Genomic DNA, 15,592 nt, shown 5'->3' with positions numbered 1-15,592 from the left:
ACTACCGTTTACCTCCAGGTTACGCCCGTTTACCTCCAGGTTACGCCCGTTTACCTCCAGGTTACGCCCGTTTACCTCTAAGTTACGCCCCGTTTACCTCCAGGTTACTACCGTTTACCTCCAGGTTACTACCGTTTACCTCTAAGTTACGCCCCGTTTACCTCTAAGTTACGCCCCGTTTACCTCCAGGTTACGCCCGTTTACCTCTAAGTTACTACCGTTTACCTCCAGGTTACGCCCGTTTACCTCCAGGTTACGCCCGTTTACCTCCAGGTTACGCCCGTTTACCTCCAGGTTACGCCCGTTTACCTCCAGGTTACGCCCGTTTACCTCCAGGTTACGCCCCGTTTACCTCCAGGTTACGCCCCGTTTACCTCCAGGTTACGCCCCGTTTACCTCTAAGTTACGCCCCGTTTACCTCTAAGTTACGCCCCGTTTACCTCTAGGTTACGCCCCGTTTACCTCCAGGTTACGCCCCGTTTACCTCCAGGTTACGCCCCGTTTACCTCCAGGTTACGCCCCGTTTACCTCCAGGTTACGCCCGTTTACCTCTAAGTTACGCCCCGTTTACCTCCAGGTTACGCCCGTTTACCTCTAAGTTACGCCCGTTTACCTCCAGGTTACGCCCGTTTACCTCCAGGTTACGCCCCATTTACCTCCAGGTTACGCCCCATTTACCTCCAGGTTACGCCACGTTTACCTCCAGGTTACGCCCGTTTACCTCTAAGTTACGCCCCGTTTACCTCTAAGTTACGCCCCGTTTACCTCCAGGTTACGCCCGTTTACCTCTAAGTTACGCCCGTTTACCTCCAGGTTACGCCCGTTTACCTCCAGGTTACGCCCGTTTACCTCCAGGTTACGCCCGTTTACCTCCAGGTTACGCCCGTTTACCTCCAGGTTACGCCCCGTTTACCTCCAGGTTACGCCCCATTTACCTCCAGGTTACGCCCGTTTACCTCCAGGTTACGCCCCGTTTACCTCCAGGTTACGCCCCGTTTACCTCCAGGTTACGCCCCGTTTACCTCCAGGTTACGCCCCGTTTACCTCCAGGTTACGCCCGTTTACCTCCAGGTTACGCCCGTTTACCTCCAGGTTACGCCCCATTTACCTCCAGGTTACTACTGTTTACCTCCAGGTTACGCCCCGTTTACCTCCAGGTTACGCCCCGTTTACCTCTAAGTTACGCCCCGTTTACCTCCAGGTTACTACCGTTTACCTCCAGGTTACTACCGTTTACCTCCAGGTTACGCCCGTTTACCTCCAGGTTACGCCCCGTTTACCTCCAGGTTACGCCCCGTTTACCTCCAGGTTACGCCCCGTTTACCTCTAGGTTACGCCCCGTTTACCTCCAGGTTACGCCCCGTTTACCTCTAAGTTACGCCCCGTTTACCTCCAGGTTACGCCCCGTTTACCTCCAGGTTACGCCCCGTTTACCTCCAGGTTACGCCCGTTTACCTCCAGGTTACGCCCCGTTTACCTCCAGGTTACGCCCCGTTTACCTCCAGGTTACTACCGTTTATCTCCAGGTTACTACCGTTTATCTCTAGGTTACGCCCCGTTTACCTCCAGGTTACGCCCCATTTACCTCCAGGTTACTACCGTTTACCTCCAGGTTACTACTGTTTACCTCCAGGTTACGCCCCGTTTACCTCCAGGTTACGCCCCGTTTACCTCTAAGTTACGCCCCGTTTACCTCTAAGTTACGCCCCGTTTACCTCCAGGTTACGCCCGTTTACCTCTAAGTTACGCCCCGTTTACCTCCAGGTTACTACCGTTTACCTCCAGGTTACTACCGTTTACCTCTAAGTTACGCCCCGTTTACCTCCAGGTTACGCCCGTTTACCTCCAGGTTACGCCCGTTTACCTCCAGGTTACGCCCGTTTACCTCCAGGTTACGCCCGTTTACCTCCAGGTTACGCCCGTTTACCTCCAAGTTACGCCCCGTTTACCTCCAAGTTACGCCCCGTTTACCTCCAAGTTACGCCCCGTTTACCTCCAGGTTACGCCCGTTTACCTCCAGGTTACGCCCCGTTTACCTCCAGGTTACGCCCCGTTTACCTCCAGGTTACTACCGTTTACCTCCAGGTTACTACCGTTTACCTCCAGGTTACGCCCCGTTTACCTCCAGGTTACGCCCCGTTTACCTCCAGGTTACGCCCCGTTTACCTCCAGGTTACGCCCCGTTTACCTCTAAGTTACGCCCCGTTTACCTCCAGGTTACGCCCGTTTACCTCTAAGTTACGCCCCGTTTACCTCCAGGTTACTACCGTTTACCTCCAGGTTACTACCGTTTACCTCTAAGTTACGCCCCGTTTACCTCTAAGTTACGCCCCGTTTACCTCCAGGTTACTACCGTTTACCTCCAGGTTACTACCGTTTACCTCTAAGTTACGCCCCGTTTACCTCTAAGTTACGCCCCGTTTACCTCCAGGTTACGCCCGTTTACCTCCAGGTTACTACCATTTACCTCCAGGTTACGCCCGTTTACCTCCAGGTTACGCCCGTTTACCTCCAGGTTACGCCCGTTTACCTCTAAGTTACGCCCCGTTTACCTCCAGGTTACGCCCGTTTACCTCTAAGTTACGCCCCGTTTACCTCTAAGTTACGCCCCGTTTACCTCTAAGTTACGCCCCGTTTACCTCCAGGTTACGCCCGTTTACCTCCAGGTTACGCCCGTTTACCTCCAGGTTACGCCCGTTTACCTCCAGGTTACGCCCCGTTTACCTCTAAGTTACGCCCCGTTTACCTCCAGGTTACGCCCGTTTACCTCCAGGTTACGCCCCGTTTACCTCCAGGTTACGCCCCGTTTACCTCTAAGTTACGCCCCGTTTACCTCTAAGTTACGCCCGTTTACCTCCAGGTTACGCCCGTTTACCTCCAGGTTACGCCCGTTTACCTCCAGGTTACGCCCGTTTACCTCCAGGTTACTACCGTTTACCTCCAGGTTACTACCGTTTACCTCCAGGTTACTACCGTTTACCTCTAAGTTACGCCCCGTTTACCTCTAAGTTACGCCCCGTTTACCTCCAGGTTACGCCCGTTTACCTCCAGGTTACTACCATTTACCTCTAAGTTACGCCCCGTTTACCTCTAAATTACGCCCCGTTTACCTCTAAGTTACGCCCCGTTTACCTCCAGGTTACTACCGTTTACCTCTAAGTTACGCCCCGTTTACCTTTAAGTTACGCCCCGTTTACCTCTAAGTTACGCCCCGTTTACCTCTAAGTTACGCCCCGTTTACCTCCAGGTTACGCCCCGTTTACCTCTAAGTTACGCCCCGTTTACCTCCAGGTTACGCCCCGTTTACCTCCAGGTTACGCCCCGTTTACCTCCAGGTTACGCCCGTTTACCTCCAGGTTACGCCCCGTTTACCTCCAGGTTACTACCGTTTATCTCCAGGTTACTACCGTTTATCTCTAGGTTACGCCCCGTTTACCTCCAGGTTACGCCCCATTTACCTCCAGGTTACTACCGTTTACCTCCAGGTTACTACTGTTTACCTCCAGGTTACGCCCCGTTTACCTCTAAGTTACGCCCCGTTTACCTCCAGGTTACGCCCGTTTACCTCCAGGTTACTACCATTTACCTCTAAATTACGCCCCGTTTACCTCTAAGTTACGCCCCGTTTACCTCTAAGTTACGCCCCGTTTACCTCTAAGTTACGCCCCGTTTACCTCTAAGTTACGCCCCGTTTACCTCCAGGTTACTACCGTTTACCTCCAGGTTACTACCGTTTACCTCTAAGTTACGCCCCGTTTACCTCTAAGTTACGCCCCGTTTACCTCCAGGTTACGCCCGTTTACCTCCAGGTTACTACCATTTACCTCTAAGTTACGCCCCGTTTACCTCTAAATTACGCCCCGTTTACCTCTAAGTTACGCCCCGTTTACCTCTAGGTTACTACCGTTTACCTCTAAGTTACGCCCCGTTTACCTTTAAGTTACGCCCCGTTTACCTCTAAGTTACGCCCCGTTTACCTCTAAGTTACGCCCCGTTTACCTCCAGGTTACGCCCCGTTTACCTCTAAGTTACGCCCCGTTTACCTCCAGGTTACGCCCCGTTTACCTCCAGGTTACGCCCCGTTTACCTCCAGGTTACGCCCCGTTTACCTCCAGGTTACGCCCCGTTTACCTCCAGGTTACGCCCGTTTACCTCCAGGTTACGCCCCGTTTACCTCCAGGTTACTACCGTTTATCTCCAGGTTACTACCGTTTATCTCTAGGTTACGCCCCGTTTACCTCCAGGTTACGCCCCATTTACCTCCAGGTTACTACCGTTTACCTCCAGGTTACTACTGTTTACCTCCAGGTTACGCCCCGTTTACCTCTAAGTTACGCCCCGTTTACCTCCAGGTTACGCCCGTTTACCTCTAAGTTACGCCCGTTTACCTCTAAGTTACGCCCGTTTACCTCCAGGTTACTACCGTTTACCTCCAGGTTACTACCGTTTACCTCCAGGTTACGCCCGTTTACCTCCAGGTTACGCCCGTTTACCTCCAGGTTACTACCGTTTACCTCCAGGTTACGCCCCGTTTACCTCCAGGTTACTACCGTTTACCTCCAGGTTACGCCCGTTTACCTCCAGGTTACGCCCGTTTACCTCCAGGTTACGCCCGTTTACCTCCAGGTTACGTCCCGTTTACCTCCAGGTTACTACCGTTTACCTCTAAGTTACGCCCCGTTTACCTCTAAATTACGCCCCGTTTACCTCTAAGTTACGCCCCGTTTACCTCCAGGTTACGCCCGTTTACCTCCAGGTTACTACCATTTACCTCTAAATTACGCCCCGTTTACCTCTAAGTTACGCCCCGTTTACCTCTAAGTTACGCCCCGTTTACCTCTAAGTTACGCCCCGTTTACCTCTAAGTTACGCCCCGTTTACCTCTAAGTTACGCCCCGTTTACCTCTAAGTTACGCCCCGTTTACCTCCAAGTTACGCCCCGTTTACCTCCAGGTTACTACCGTTTACCTCCAGGTTACTACCGTTTACCTCCAGGTTACTACCGTTTACCTCCAGGTTACGCCCGTTTACCTCCAGGTTACGCCCGTTTACCTCCAGGTTACGCCCCGTTTACCTCTAAGTTACGCCCCGTTTACCTCCAGGTTACGCCCGTTTACCTCTAAGTTACGCCCCGTTTACCTCCAGGTTACTACCGTTTACCTCCAGGTTACTACCGTTTACCTCTAAGTTACGCCCCGTTTACCTCTAAGTTACGCCCCGTTTACCTCTAAGTTACGCCCCGTTTACCTCCAGGTTACTACCGTTTACCTCCAGGTTACTACCGTTTACCTCCAGGTTACTACCGTTTACCTCCAGGTTACGCCCGTTTACCTCCAGGTTACGCCCGTTTACCTCCAGGTTACGCCCGTTTACCTCTAAGTTACGCCCCGTTTACCTCTAAGTTACGCCCCGTTTACCTCCAGGTTACTACCGTTTACCTCCAGGTTACTACCGTTTACCTCTAAGTTACGCCCCGTTTACCTCCAGGTTACGCCCGTTTACCTCTAAGTTACTACCGTTTACCTCCAGGTTACGCCCGTTTACCTCCAGGTTACGCCCGTTTACCTCCAGGTTACGCCCGTTTACCTCCAGGTTACGCCCGTTTACCTCCAGGTTACGCCCGTTTACCTCCAGGTTACGCCCCGTTTACCTCCAGGTTACGCCCCGTTTACCTCCAGGTTACGCCCCGTTTACCTCTAAGTTACGCCCCGTTTACCTCTAAGTTACGCCCCGTTTACCTCTAGGTTACGCCCCGTTTACCTCCAGGTTACGCCCCGTTTACCTCCAGGTTACGCCCCGTTTACCTCCAGGTTACGCCCGTTTACCTCTAAGTTACGCCCCGTTTACCTCCAGGTTACGCCCGTTTACCTCTAAGTTACGCCCGTTTACCTCCAGGTTACGCCCGTTTACCTCCAGGTTACGCCCCATTTACCTCCAGGTTACGCCCCATTTACCTCCAGGTTACGCCACGTTTACCTCCAGGTTACGCCCGTTTACCTCTAAGTTACGCCCCGTTTACCTCTAAGTTACGCCCCGTTTACCTCCAGGTTACGCCCGTTTACCTCCAGGTTACGCCCGTTTACCTCCAGGTTACGCCCGTTTACCTCCAGGTTACGCCCGTTTACCTCCAGGTTACGCCCGTTTACCTCCAGGTTACGCCCCGTTTACCTCCAGGTTACGCCCCATTTACCTCCAGGTTACGCCCGTTTACCTCCAGGTTACGCCCCGTTTACCTCCAGGTTACGCCCCGTTTACCTCCAGGTTACGCCCCGTTTACCTCCAGGTTACGCCCCGTTTACCTCCAGGTTACGCCCGTTTACCTCCAGGTTACGCCCGTTTACCTCCAGGTTACGCCCGTTTACCTCCAGGTTACGCCCCATTTACCTCCAGGTTACTACTGTTTACCTCCAGGTTACGCCCCGTTTACCTCCAGGTTACGCCCCGTTTACCTCTAAGTTACGCCCCGTTTACCTCCAGGTTACTACCGTTTACCTCCAGGTTACTACCGTTTACCTCCAGGTTACGCCCGTTTACCTCCAGGTTACGCCCCGTTTACCTCCAGGTTACGCCCCGTTTACCTCCAGGTTACGCCCCGTTTACCTCTAAGTTACGCCCCGTTTACCTCCAGGTTACGCCCCGTTTACCTCTAAGTTACGCCCCGTTTACCTCCAGGTTACGCCCCGTTTACCTCCAGGTTACGCCCCGTTTACCTCCAGGTTACGCCCGTTTACCTCCAGGTTACGCCCCGTTTACCTCCAGGTTACGCCCCGTTTACCTCCAGGTTACTACCGTTTATCTCCAGGTTACTACCGTTTATCTCTAGGTTACGCCCCGTTTACCTCCAGGTTACGCCCCATTTACCTCCAGGTTACTACCGTTTACCTCCAGGTTACTACTGTTTACCTCCAGGTTACGCCCCGTTTACCTCCAGGTTACGCCCCGTTTACCTCTAAGTTACGCCCCGTTTACCTCTAAGTTACGCCCCGTTTACCTCCAGGTTACGCCCGTTTACCTCTAAGTTACGCCCCGTTTACCTCCAGGTTACTACCGTTTACCTCCAGGTTACTACCGTTTACCTCTAAGTTACGCCCCGTTTACCTCCAGGTTACGCCCGTTTACCTCCAGGTTACGCCCGTTTACCTCCAGGTTACGCCCGTTTACCTCCAGGTTACGCCCGTTTACCTCCAGGTTACGCCCGTTTACCTCCAGGTTACGCCCGTTTACCTCCAAGTTACGCCCCGTTTACCTCCAAGTTACGCCCCGTTTACCTCCAAGTTACGCCCCGTTTACCTCCAGGTTACGCCCGTTTACCTCCAGGTTACGCCCCGTTTACCTCCAGGTTACGCCCCGTTTACCTCTAAGTTACGCCCCGTTTACCTCTAAGTTACGCCCCGTTTACCTCCAGGTTACGCCCGTTTACCTCCAGGTTACGCCCGTTTACCTCTAAGTTACGCCCCGTTTACCTCCAGGTTGCGCCCCGTTTACCTCCAGGTTACGCCCGTTTACCTCTAAGTTACTACCGTTTACCTCCAGGTTACTACCGTTTACCTCCAGGTTACGCCCGTTTACCTCCAGGTTACGCCCGTTTACCTCCAGGTTACGCCCGTTTACCTCCAGGTTACGCCCGTTTACCTCCAGGTTACTACCGTTTACCTCCAGGTTACGCCCGTTTACCTCCAGGTTACGCCCGTTTACCTCCAGGTTACGCCCCGTTTACCTCCAGGTTACGCCCCGTTTACCTCCAGGTTACGCCCCGTTTACCTCTAAGTTACGCCCCGTTTACCTCCAGGTTACGACCGTTTACCTCCAGGTTACGCCCGTTTACCTCCAGGTTACGCCCGTTTACCTCCAGGTTACGCCCCGTTTACCTCTAAGTTACGCCCCGTTTACCTCCAGGTTACGCCCGTTTACCTCCAGGTTACGCCCGTTTACCTCCAGGTTACGCCCGTTTACCTCCAGGTTACGCCCCGTTTACCTCCAGGTTACGCCCCGTTTACCTCTAAGTTACGCCCCGTTTACCTCTAAGTTACGCCCCGTTTACCTCTAAGTTACGCCCCGTTTACCTCTAAGTTACGCCCCGTTTACCTCTAAGTTACGCCCCGTTTACCTCTAAGTTACGCCCCGTTTACCTCCAGGTTACGCCCGTTTACCTCCAGGTTACGCCCGTTTACCTCCAGGTTACGCCCGTTTACCTCCAGGTTACTACCGTTTACCTCCAGGTTACTACCGTTTACCTCCAGGTTACGCCCCGTTTACCTCCAGGTTACGCCCCGTTTACCTCTAAGTTACGCCCCGTTTACCTCCAGGTTACGCCCGTTTACCTCTAAGTTACGCCCCGTTTACCTCCAGGTTACTACCGTTTACCTCCAGGTTACTACCGTTTACCTCTAAGTTACGCCCCGTTTACCTCTAAGTTACGCCCCGTTTACCTCTAAGTTACGCCCCGTTTACCTCTAAGTTACGCCCCGTTTACCTCTAAGTTACGCCCCGTTTACCTCCAGGTTACTACCGTTTACCTCCAGGTTACTACCGTTTACCTCTAAGTTACTACCGTTTACCTCTAAGTTACTACCGTTTACCTCCAGGTTACGCCCGTTTACCTCCAGGTTACGCCCGTTTACCTCCAGGTTACGCCCGTTTACCTCCAGGTTACGCCCGTTTATCTCCAGGTTACGCCCGTTTATCTCCAGGTTACGCCCGTTTACCTCCAGGTTACGCCCGTTTACCTCTAAGTTACGCCCCGTTTACCTCCAGGTTACTACCGTTTACCTCCAGGTTACTACCGTTTACCTCCAGGTTACGCCCGTTTACCTCCAGGTTACGCCCGTTTACCTCCAGGTTACGCCCGTTTACCTCCAGGTTACGCCCGTTTACCTCCAGGTTACGCCCGTTTACCTCCAGGTTACGCCCCGTTTACCTCCAGGTTACGCCCCGTTTACCTCCAGGTTACGCCCCGTTTACCTCCAGGTTACGCCCCGTTTACCTCTAGGTTACGCCCCGTTTACCTCTAGGTTACGCCCCGTTTACCTCCAGGTTACGCCCCGTTTACCTCCAGGTTACGCCCCGTTTACCTCCAGGTTACGCCCCGTTTACCTCTAAGTTACGCCCCGTTTACCTCTAAGTTACGCCCCGTTTACCTCCAGGTTACGCCCGTTTACCTCTAAGTTACGCCCGTTTACCTCCAGGTTACGCCCGTTTACCTCCAGGTTACGCCCGTTTACCTCCAGGTTACGCCCCATTTACCTCCAGGTTACGCCCCATTTACCTCCAGGTTACGCCCGTTTACCTCTAAGTTACGCCCCGTTTACCTCTAAGTTACGCCCGTTTACCTCTAAGTTACGCCCGTTTACCTCTAAGTTACGCCCGTTTACCTCTAAGTTACGCCCGTTTACCTCCAGGTTACGCCCGTTTACCTCCAGGTTACGCCCGTTTACCTCCAGGTTACGCCCGTTTACCTCCAGGTTACGCCCCATTTACCTCCAGGTTACGCCCCATTTACCTCCAGGTTACTACCGTTTACCTCCAGGTTACTACCGTTTACCTCCAGGTTACGCCCCGTTTACCTCCAGGTTACGCCCCGTTTACCTCTAAGTTACGCCCCGTTTACCTCCAGGTTACTACCGTTTACCTCCAGGTTACTACCGTTTACCTCCAGGTTAAGCCCCGTTTACCTCCAGGTTACTACCGTTTACCTCCAGGTTACGCCCGTTTACCTCCAGGTTACTACCGTTTACCTCCAGGTTACGCCCGTTTACCTGCAACTCTGGAACCGACAGCACTGACTCTTCTGAGGCTGATGACATCACTTCTTCCTCATCTTCATCCTGTGTGAGATCATCAAAGTCTTCTTCTTCCTCCTCTTCCTCGTCCTCCTCATCACCGTGACGATCTTGGTCTTCATCTTTATCCTTTTCTCCTTCTTCTTTCCTGTCTCCACCTCCATTCTGCCTTCCTCCATCCTCCTCTTCCTCCCGCTCTCCCCTCTGTTCTCCTCCTCCATCCTCCTCTTCATGTTCATCTCCACCTTCTTCGCTTCTCTCTTCATTCTGTCCTGCATTTTCTCCTCCATTCAGGCTTACGGCCAACACTGAACACTCCTCCTGCTCCTCCTCCTCCTTCTGCTCCTCCTCCTCCTGCTTCTCCTCCTGCTCCTCCTCCTGCTCCTCCTTCTGCTCCTCCTCCTCCTGCTTCTCCTCCTGCTCCTCCTCCTCCCCTCCTGTGGAGGATGATAGCTGTCTTATTGTTGATGCAGGGACATTGCAGTCCTCCCCGACCTTCATCTCCTCAGTTGTATCTCGTGACTTGGGGAGAACCTTTTTCTGCTCCTCCACCTCCTGTTCCTTCTCCCTGCGCTCCTCCTTGGTTGCTGGGTGTAACTGGGAACACAGTTCATCCTGGAAGGTGGGACTGGGAGCCGCTGGCCTTAACACCACCTGGAAGAGGAAGTATCTCTGCTTCTGTGCGGAGCTCGGGGTTGATGGAGTCGTGGTGTTTGGGCGGGGCAGGGAGTGGAAGGGCGTGGCACCAGGTAGGGAGAGGAGGCGTTCCTGCCCAGTTTGCCCAGTAATGTCAGCATGACTGGGGTGGACAGAACCTGGATGAGTTCTAGCCAATGGAAGAGCTCCTGATGTTAATGGGACACCTGGAGGAGGAGACAGGGGGCCGACTGGTCGCATATCCAGCCCTCTCTCAGACGGGGCTTTGGCCAGGGGAAGCAGTGATGCATTATGGGCCAGGGTGAAAAAGCGGCGAGAAGTGCGACGAGGTGGGCGGGACTTATTGACATAGTATGGGTGGAGCCTGAGGACACAGCGTGGAGGGAGGGAGGAGGGGTAAGCACCACCGTCCAGTCGAGTCTTCTGGATGGTCAGCTGACTGTTCTATTAGGGAAATCCAGAGGAGTTCAGAGGTTAGTGACACGTTTGTTAACTTGGTAAAAACAGAGAAGGTGACAACTGGACTAAAGCCAGTTAATCAATGTGTTACCTACTAGTAAGGACTTAGTTTGACTGGGTACAGGTCATAGGTCATAGGTCAGTTAAAGTAACATGGTGACATGGAGACAAGCATGGCTCCAGACACAGGAGACCCTCATCAGCAGCTGGACATCCCGGGGGTTACATCAGGACGTGCTGGGAACACGTCTGAATGCGCCTCTGATGGAAACCCAGCAGTACTTCAGATGAAGAAGGAGCAGCTCCTTCCAGAGGAAGACTACATTCCTGTCCTTCAGACCACCAGGACCCCTGCTCATCATAACAGCTACATATTCTGCTCTCCTGCTTTTTACTTTACTTTTACACTCTTTTACAATCATGGAGCTGTACTTTCCTTGGACCCCCACATAAAGTCGCTTGTCTGCTCCGGGTTCTTTTTTTTTTTTTTTTTTTTTAACGATCTGAGGCTATGATGTGCGACACTGTCACTGTCCCTGCTGTTTATCACGTCCCATGCAATGAGTTTCCACCTGGGTGCCAATGAATTTTGCTTGTCACTCCCCTTGTGTCAAGGCCATAAGTTGGAATGTGAAATCGCCAAATCTTACCCTAAAATATAGCAAAAACTGTCACATTTAAAACTGGTCAATAAGGACATTGCCTTTCTGCAGGAGACACGTGTGCTCCCCAGATAGTGCATATAGTGAATAAGAAATGGTCTGCTCAGGTATTTCAATCTAACTTTCAAAGTAGATCAAGAACTGTGGTCATTATGATTGGTAGAGATATAGAGTTCACTGTATCTAGTGTGCTGACAGACTCTACTGGGTGCTTTGTAATTGTGGTGGTGGAACAATATCTGCTTCCTGTCAGCCTCTGTCTATGTTCCAAACTGGGATTTTAGCAATAAATATTTATCAAGGCTTAAAATGTGTGAAAAATGATTAAATGAATACACGTTCAAGTAACCCCTCCCTGAGCCGTCACCTCATCGTGGTGGAGGGGTTTGTGTGTCCCAAAGATCCTAGCAGCTATGTTGTCGGGGGCTTTATGCCCCTGGTAGGGTCACCCATGGCAAACAGGTGTCTAGGGGAGGGACCAGACCAAGCACGGCTCATCGACCTCTATGATGACGACCAACCTGGGCATGACTGTTCCCTTGCCCGGACGCGGGTTACCGGGACCCCCCTCTGGAGCCAGGCCTGGAGGTGGGGTACGAGAACGAGTGTCTGGTGGTCGGGCCTTCGCCCATGGGGCCCGGTCGGGCTCAGCCCGAAAGGGTTACATGGGCCCCGCCTCCCGTGGGCTTACCATCTGCAGGAGGAGCCGTAGGGGTCGGGTGCAATGCGAGCTGGGCGGCAGCAAGGGGCGGGGACCCTGGCGGTCCGATCCCCGGCTGCAGAAGCTGGCTCTAGGGACGTGGAACATCACCTCTCTGGTGGGGAAGGAGCCTGAGCTTGTGTGCGAGGTTGAGGGGATAGTTGGACTCACCTCGACGCATGGCTTGGGCTCTGGAACCAGAACCCTCGAGAGGGGCTGGACCTTCTTCCACTCTGGAGTTGCTCATGGTGAGAGGCGCCGAGCAGGTGTGGGCATTCTCATCAGCCCCCAGCTTGGTGCCTGCACGTTGGGGTTTACCCCGGTGGATGAAAGGGTAGTTTCCCTCCGCCTCCGGGTGGGGGGACGGGTCCTGACTGTTGTCTGTGCTTATGCACCGAACAGCAGTTCAGAGTACCCACCCTTTCTGGAGTCCTTGGAGGGAGTGCTGGAGGGTGCTCCTTCTGGGGACTCCATTGTTCTGCTGGGGGACTTCAATGCTCACGTGGGCAATGACAGTGACACCTGGAGGGGAGTGATTAGGAGGCATGGTCCCCCCCCTCTGAACCCAAATGGTGTTTTGTTATTGGACTTCTGTGCTCGTCATGGATTGTCCATAACGAACACCATGTTCCAACATAAGAGTGTCCATATGTACACCTGGCATCAGGATTCCCTGGGCCGCAGTTCAATGATCGATTTTGTAGTCGTATCGTCGGACCTGCGGCCACATGCCTTGGACACTCGGGTGAAGAGGGGGGCGGAGCTTCAACTGATCACCACCTGGTGGTGAGTTGGCTCAGGTGGTGGGGGAGGAGGCCGGTCAGATCTGGCAGGCCCAAACGTGTTGTGAGGGTCTGCTGGGAACGTCTGGCTGAGTCCCCCGTCAGAGCGAGCTTCAACTCCCACCTTCAGCAGAGCTTCAACCATGTCCCGAGTGAGGCGGGGACGTTGAGTCCGAATGGGTTGTGTTCCGTGCCTCTATTGCTGAGGCGGCCGGCCAGAGCTGTGGCTGTAAGGTCGTTGGTGCCTGTCGTTGCGGTAATCCCAGGACTCGTTGGTGGACACCAGCAGTGATGGATGCCGTCAAGATGAAGAAGGAGTCCTATCGGGCCTTCTTGGCCTGTGGGACTCTGGAGGCAGCTGATGGGTACCGGCGGGCTAAGCGGCATGCAGCTTCGGCTGTGGCTGAGGCAAAAACTGGGGCATGGGAGGAGTTTGGCGAGGCCATGGAGAAAGACTTCCGGACAGCTTCGAGGAGATTCTGGTCCACCATCCGGCGGCTCAGGAGGGGGAAGCAGTGCTCCATCAACACTGTGTACAGTGGAGGTGGGGAGCTGCTGACCTCAACTCGGGACGTTGTGGGTCGGTGGAAGGAATACTTCGAAGACCTCCTCAATCCTGCCAGCACGTCTTCCGATGAGGAGGCAGAGCTGGCGGACTCAGGGGTGGACTCTCCTATCTCTGGGGCTGAAGTCGCTGAGGTGGTCGAAAAGCTCCTTGGCGGCAAGGCCCCGGGGGTGGATGAGATCCGCCCGGAGTTCCTTAAGGCTCTGGATGCTGTGGGGCTGTCCTGGCTGACACGCCTCTGCAGCATCGCGTGGACATCGGGGGCAGTGCCGCTGGACTGGTAGACTGGGGTGGTGGTCCCCCTTTTTAAGAAGGGGGACCGGAGGGTGTGTTCCAATTACAGGGGAATCACACTCCTCAGCCTCCCTGGTAAGGTCTATTCAGGGGTCCTGGAGAGGAGGGTCCGCCGGATAGTCAAATCCCGGATTGAGGAGGAGCAGTGTGGTTTTCGTCCTGGTCGCGGAACAGTGGACCAGCTCTATACCCTCTTTGGGGTCCTGGAGGGGGCATGGGAGTTTGCCCAACCAGTCTACATGTTCTTTGTGGACCTGGAGAAGGCATTCGACCGTGTCCCCCGGGGGCTCCTGTGGGGGGTACTCTGGGAGTATGGGGTACCAGACCCCCTTGTACGAGCTGTCCGGTCCCTGTACGACAGGTGTCAGAGCTTGGTCCACATTGCCGGTAGTAAGTCGGATGTGTTTCCGGTGAGGGTTGGACTCCGCCAAGGCTGCCCTTTATCACCGATTCTGTTCATAACTTATATGGACAGAATTTCTAGGTGCAGCCGAGGTGTTGAGGGGATCCGGCTTGGTGTCCTCAGGATTGGGTCCCTGGTTTTTGCAGATGACGTGGTCCTGTTGGCTTCATCTGGTCGTGATCTCCAGCTCTCACTTGAGCGATTCACGGCCGAATGTGAAGTGGCTGAGATGAGAATCAGCACCTCCAAATCTGAGACCATGGTCCTCAGCCGGAATAGGGTGGATTGCCCTCTCCGGGTCGGGAGTCAGGTCCTGCCTCAAGTGGAGGAGTTTAAATATCTCGGGGTCTTGTTCACGAGAGAGGGAAGGATGGAGCGCAAGATCGACAGATAGATCGGTGCGGCGTCTGCAGTAATGCGGACTCTGCACCGGTCTGTCGTGGTGAAGAAGGAGCTGAGCCAGAAGGCGAAGCTCTCGATTTACCAGTCGATCTACGTTCCTACCCTCACCTATGGTCATGAGCTGTGGGTCGTGACCGAAAGAAGGAGATCTCGTATACAGGCGGCTGAAATGAGTTTCCTCCGCAGGGTGGCCGGGCTCTCCCTTAGAGATAGGGTGAGGAGCTCAGTCATCCGGGAGGAGATCAGAGTAGAGCCGCTGCTCCTCCGCATCGAGAGGAACCAGTTGAGGTGGCTCGGGCATCTGGTCAGGATGCCTCCTGGACCTCCCTGGTGAGGTGTTCCAGGCACATCCCTCTGGGAGGAGACCCCGGGGAAGACCCAGGACACGCTGGAGGGATTATATCTCTCGGCTGGCCTGGGAACGCCTCGGGATCCCCCCCGCAGAGTTGGCAAATGTGGCTGGGGAGAGGGAAGTCTGGGCTGCTGCCCCCGCGACCCGACCCCGGATAAGCGGCTGAAGATGAAGATGAAGATGAAGACGTTCAAGTAAATTTTACCAATTGCGGTACTTGTTTTACAGGTCATGCTCTCCCTAAGTTAAATATTGACCTGGCTAATGACTTGGAGAAGAATATCTCAGTAACTGGGACAAGATTGGCAATAAAAAACATGCAAAACGATAAATCTGCAGGGCCAGTCAGCTTCTCAGCTGACTTTTTCCTCTAATTTTCTAACATGCTATCCTCAACATTACTGTCGGTCTACACAGAATTTCTAAATGCATTGTTTGTTAAAAAGAGTTGTTAAAACTCTGTTAAAAAGGATAAGAATCCTTTAGATTATAGTTCTTGTCAACACATCCTTCCATCCATTTTCAGAACAGAAGCGG

The 15,592-nt window shown here is 53.7% G+C and overlaps 1 protein-coding gene across 6 annotated transcripts in view; it reads right to left on the bottom strand.

The window, feature by feature from the left end:
* Positions 1-15,592, bottom strand: part of gon4lb (gon-4 like b) — a 163,373-nt gene that overhangs the window by 66,423 nt on the left and 81,358 nt on the right. For all 6 annotated transcript variants that reach the window (XM_079240022.1, XM_079240023.1, XM_079240024.1 and 3 more), the window contains one exon: positions 9,756-10,880. In XM_079240022.1, coding sequence (XP_079096148.1) covers positions 9,756-10,880 — 1,125 coding nt within the window. The remainder of the gene's footprint in view (positions 1-9,755; positions 10,881-15,592) is intronic.

This window comes from Telmatherina bonti, assembly GCF_933228915.1.
Source record: "Telmatherina bonti genome assembly, chromosome: 5".
NCBI classification, from domain to species: Eukaryota; Metazoa; Chordata; class Actinopteri; order Atheriniformes; family Telmatherinidae; genus Telmatherina; species Telmatherina bonti.
Note: the sequence above shows the minus strand (reverse complement) of the source record. Positions and strands in the feature narration are given on the sequence as shown.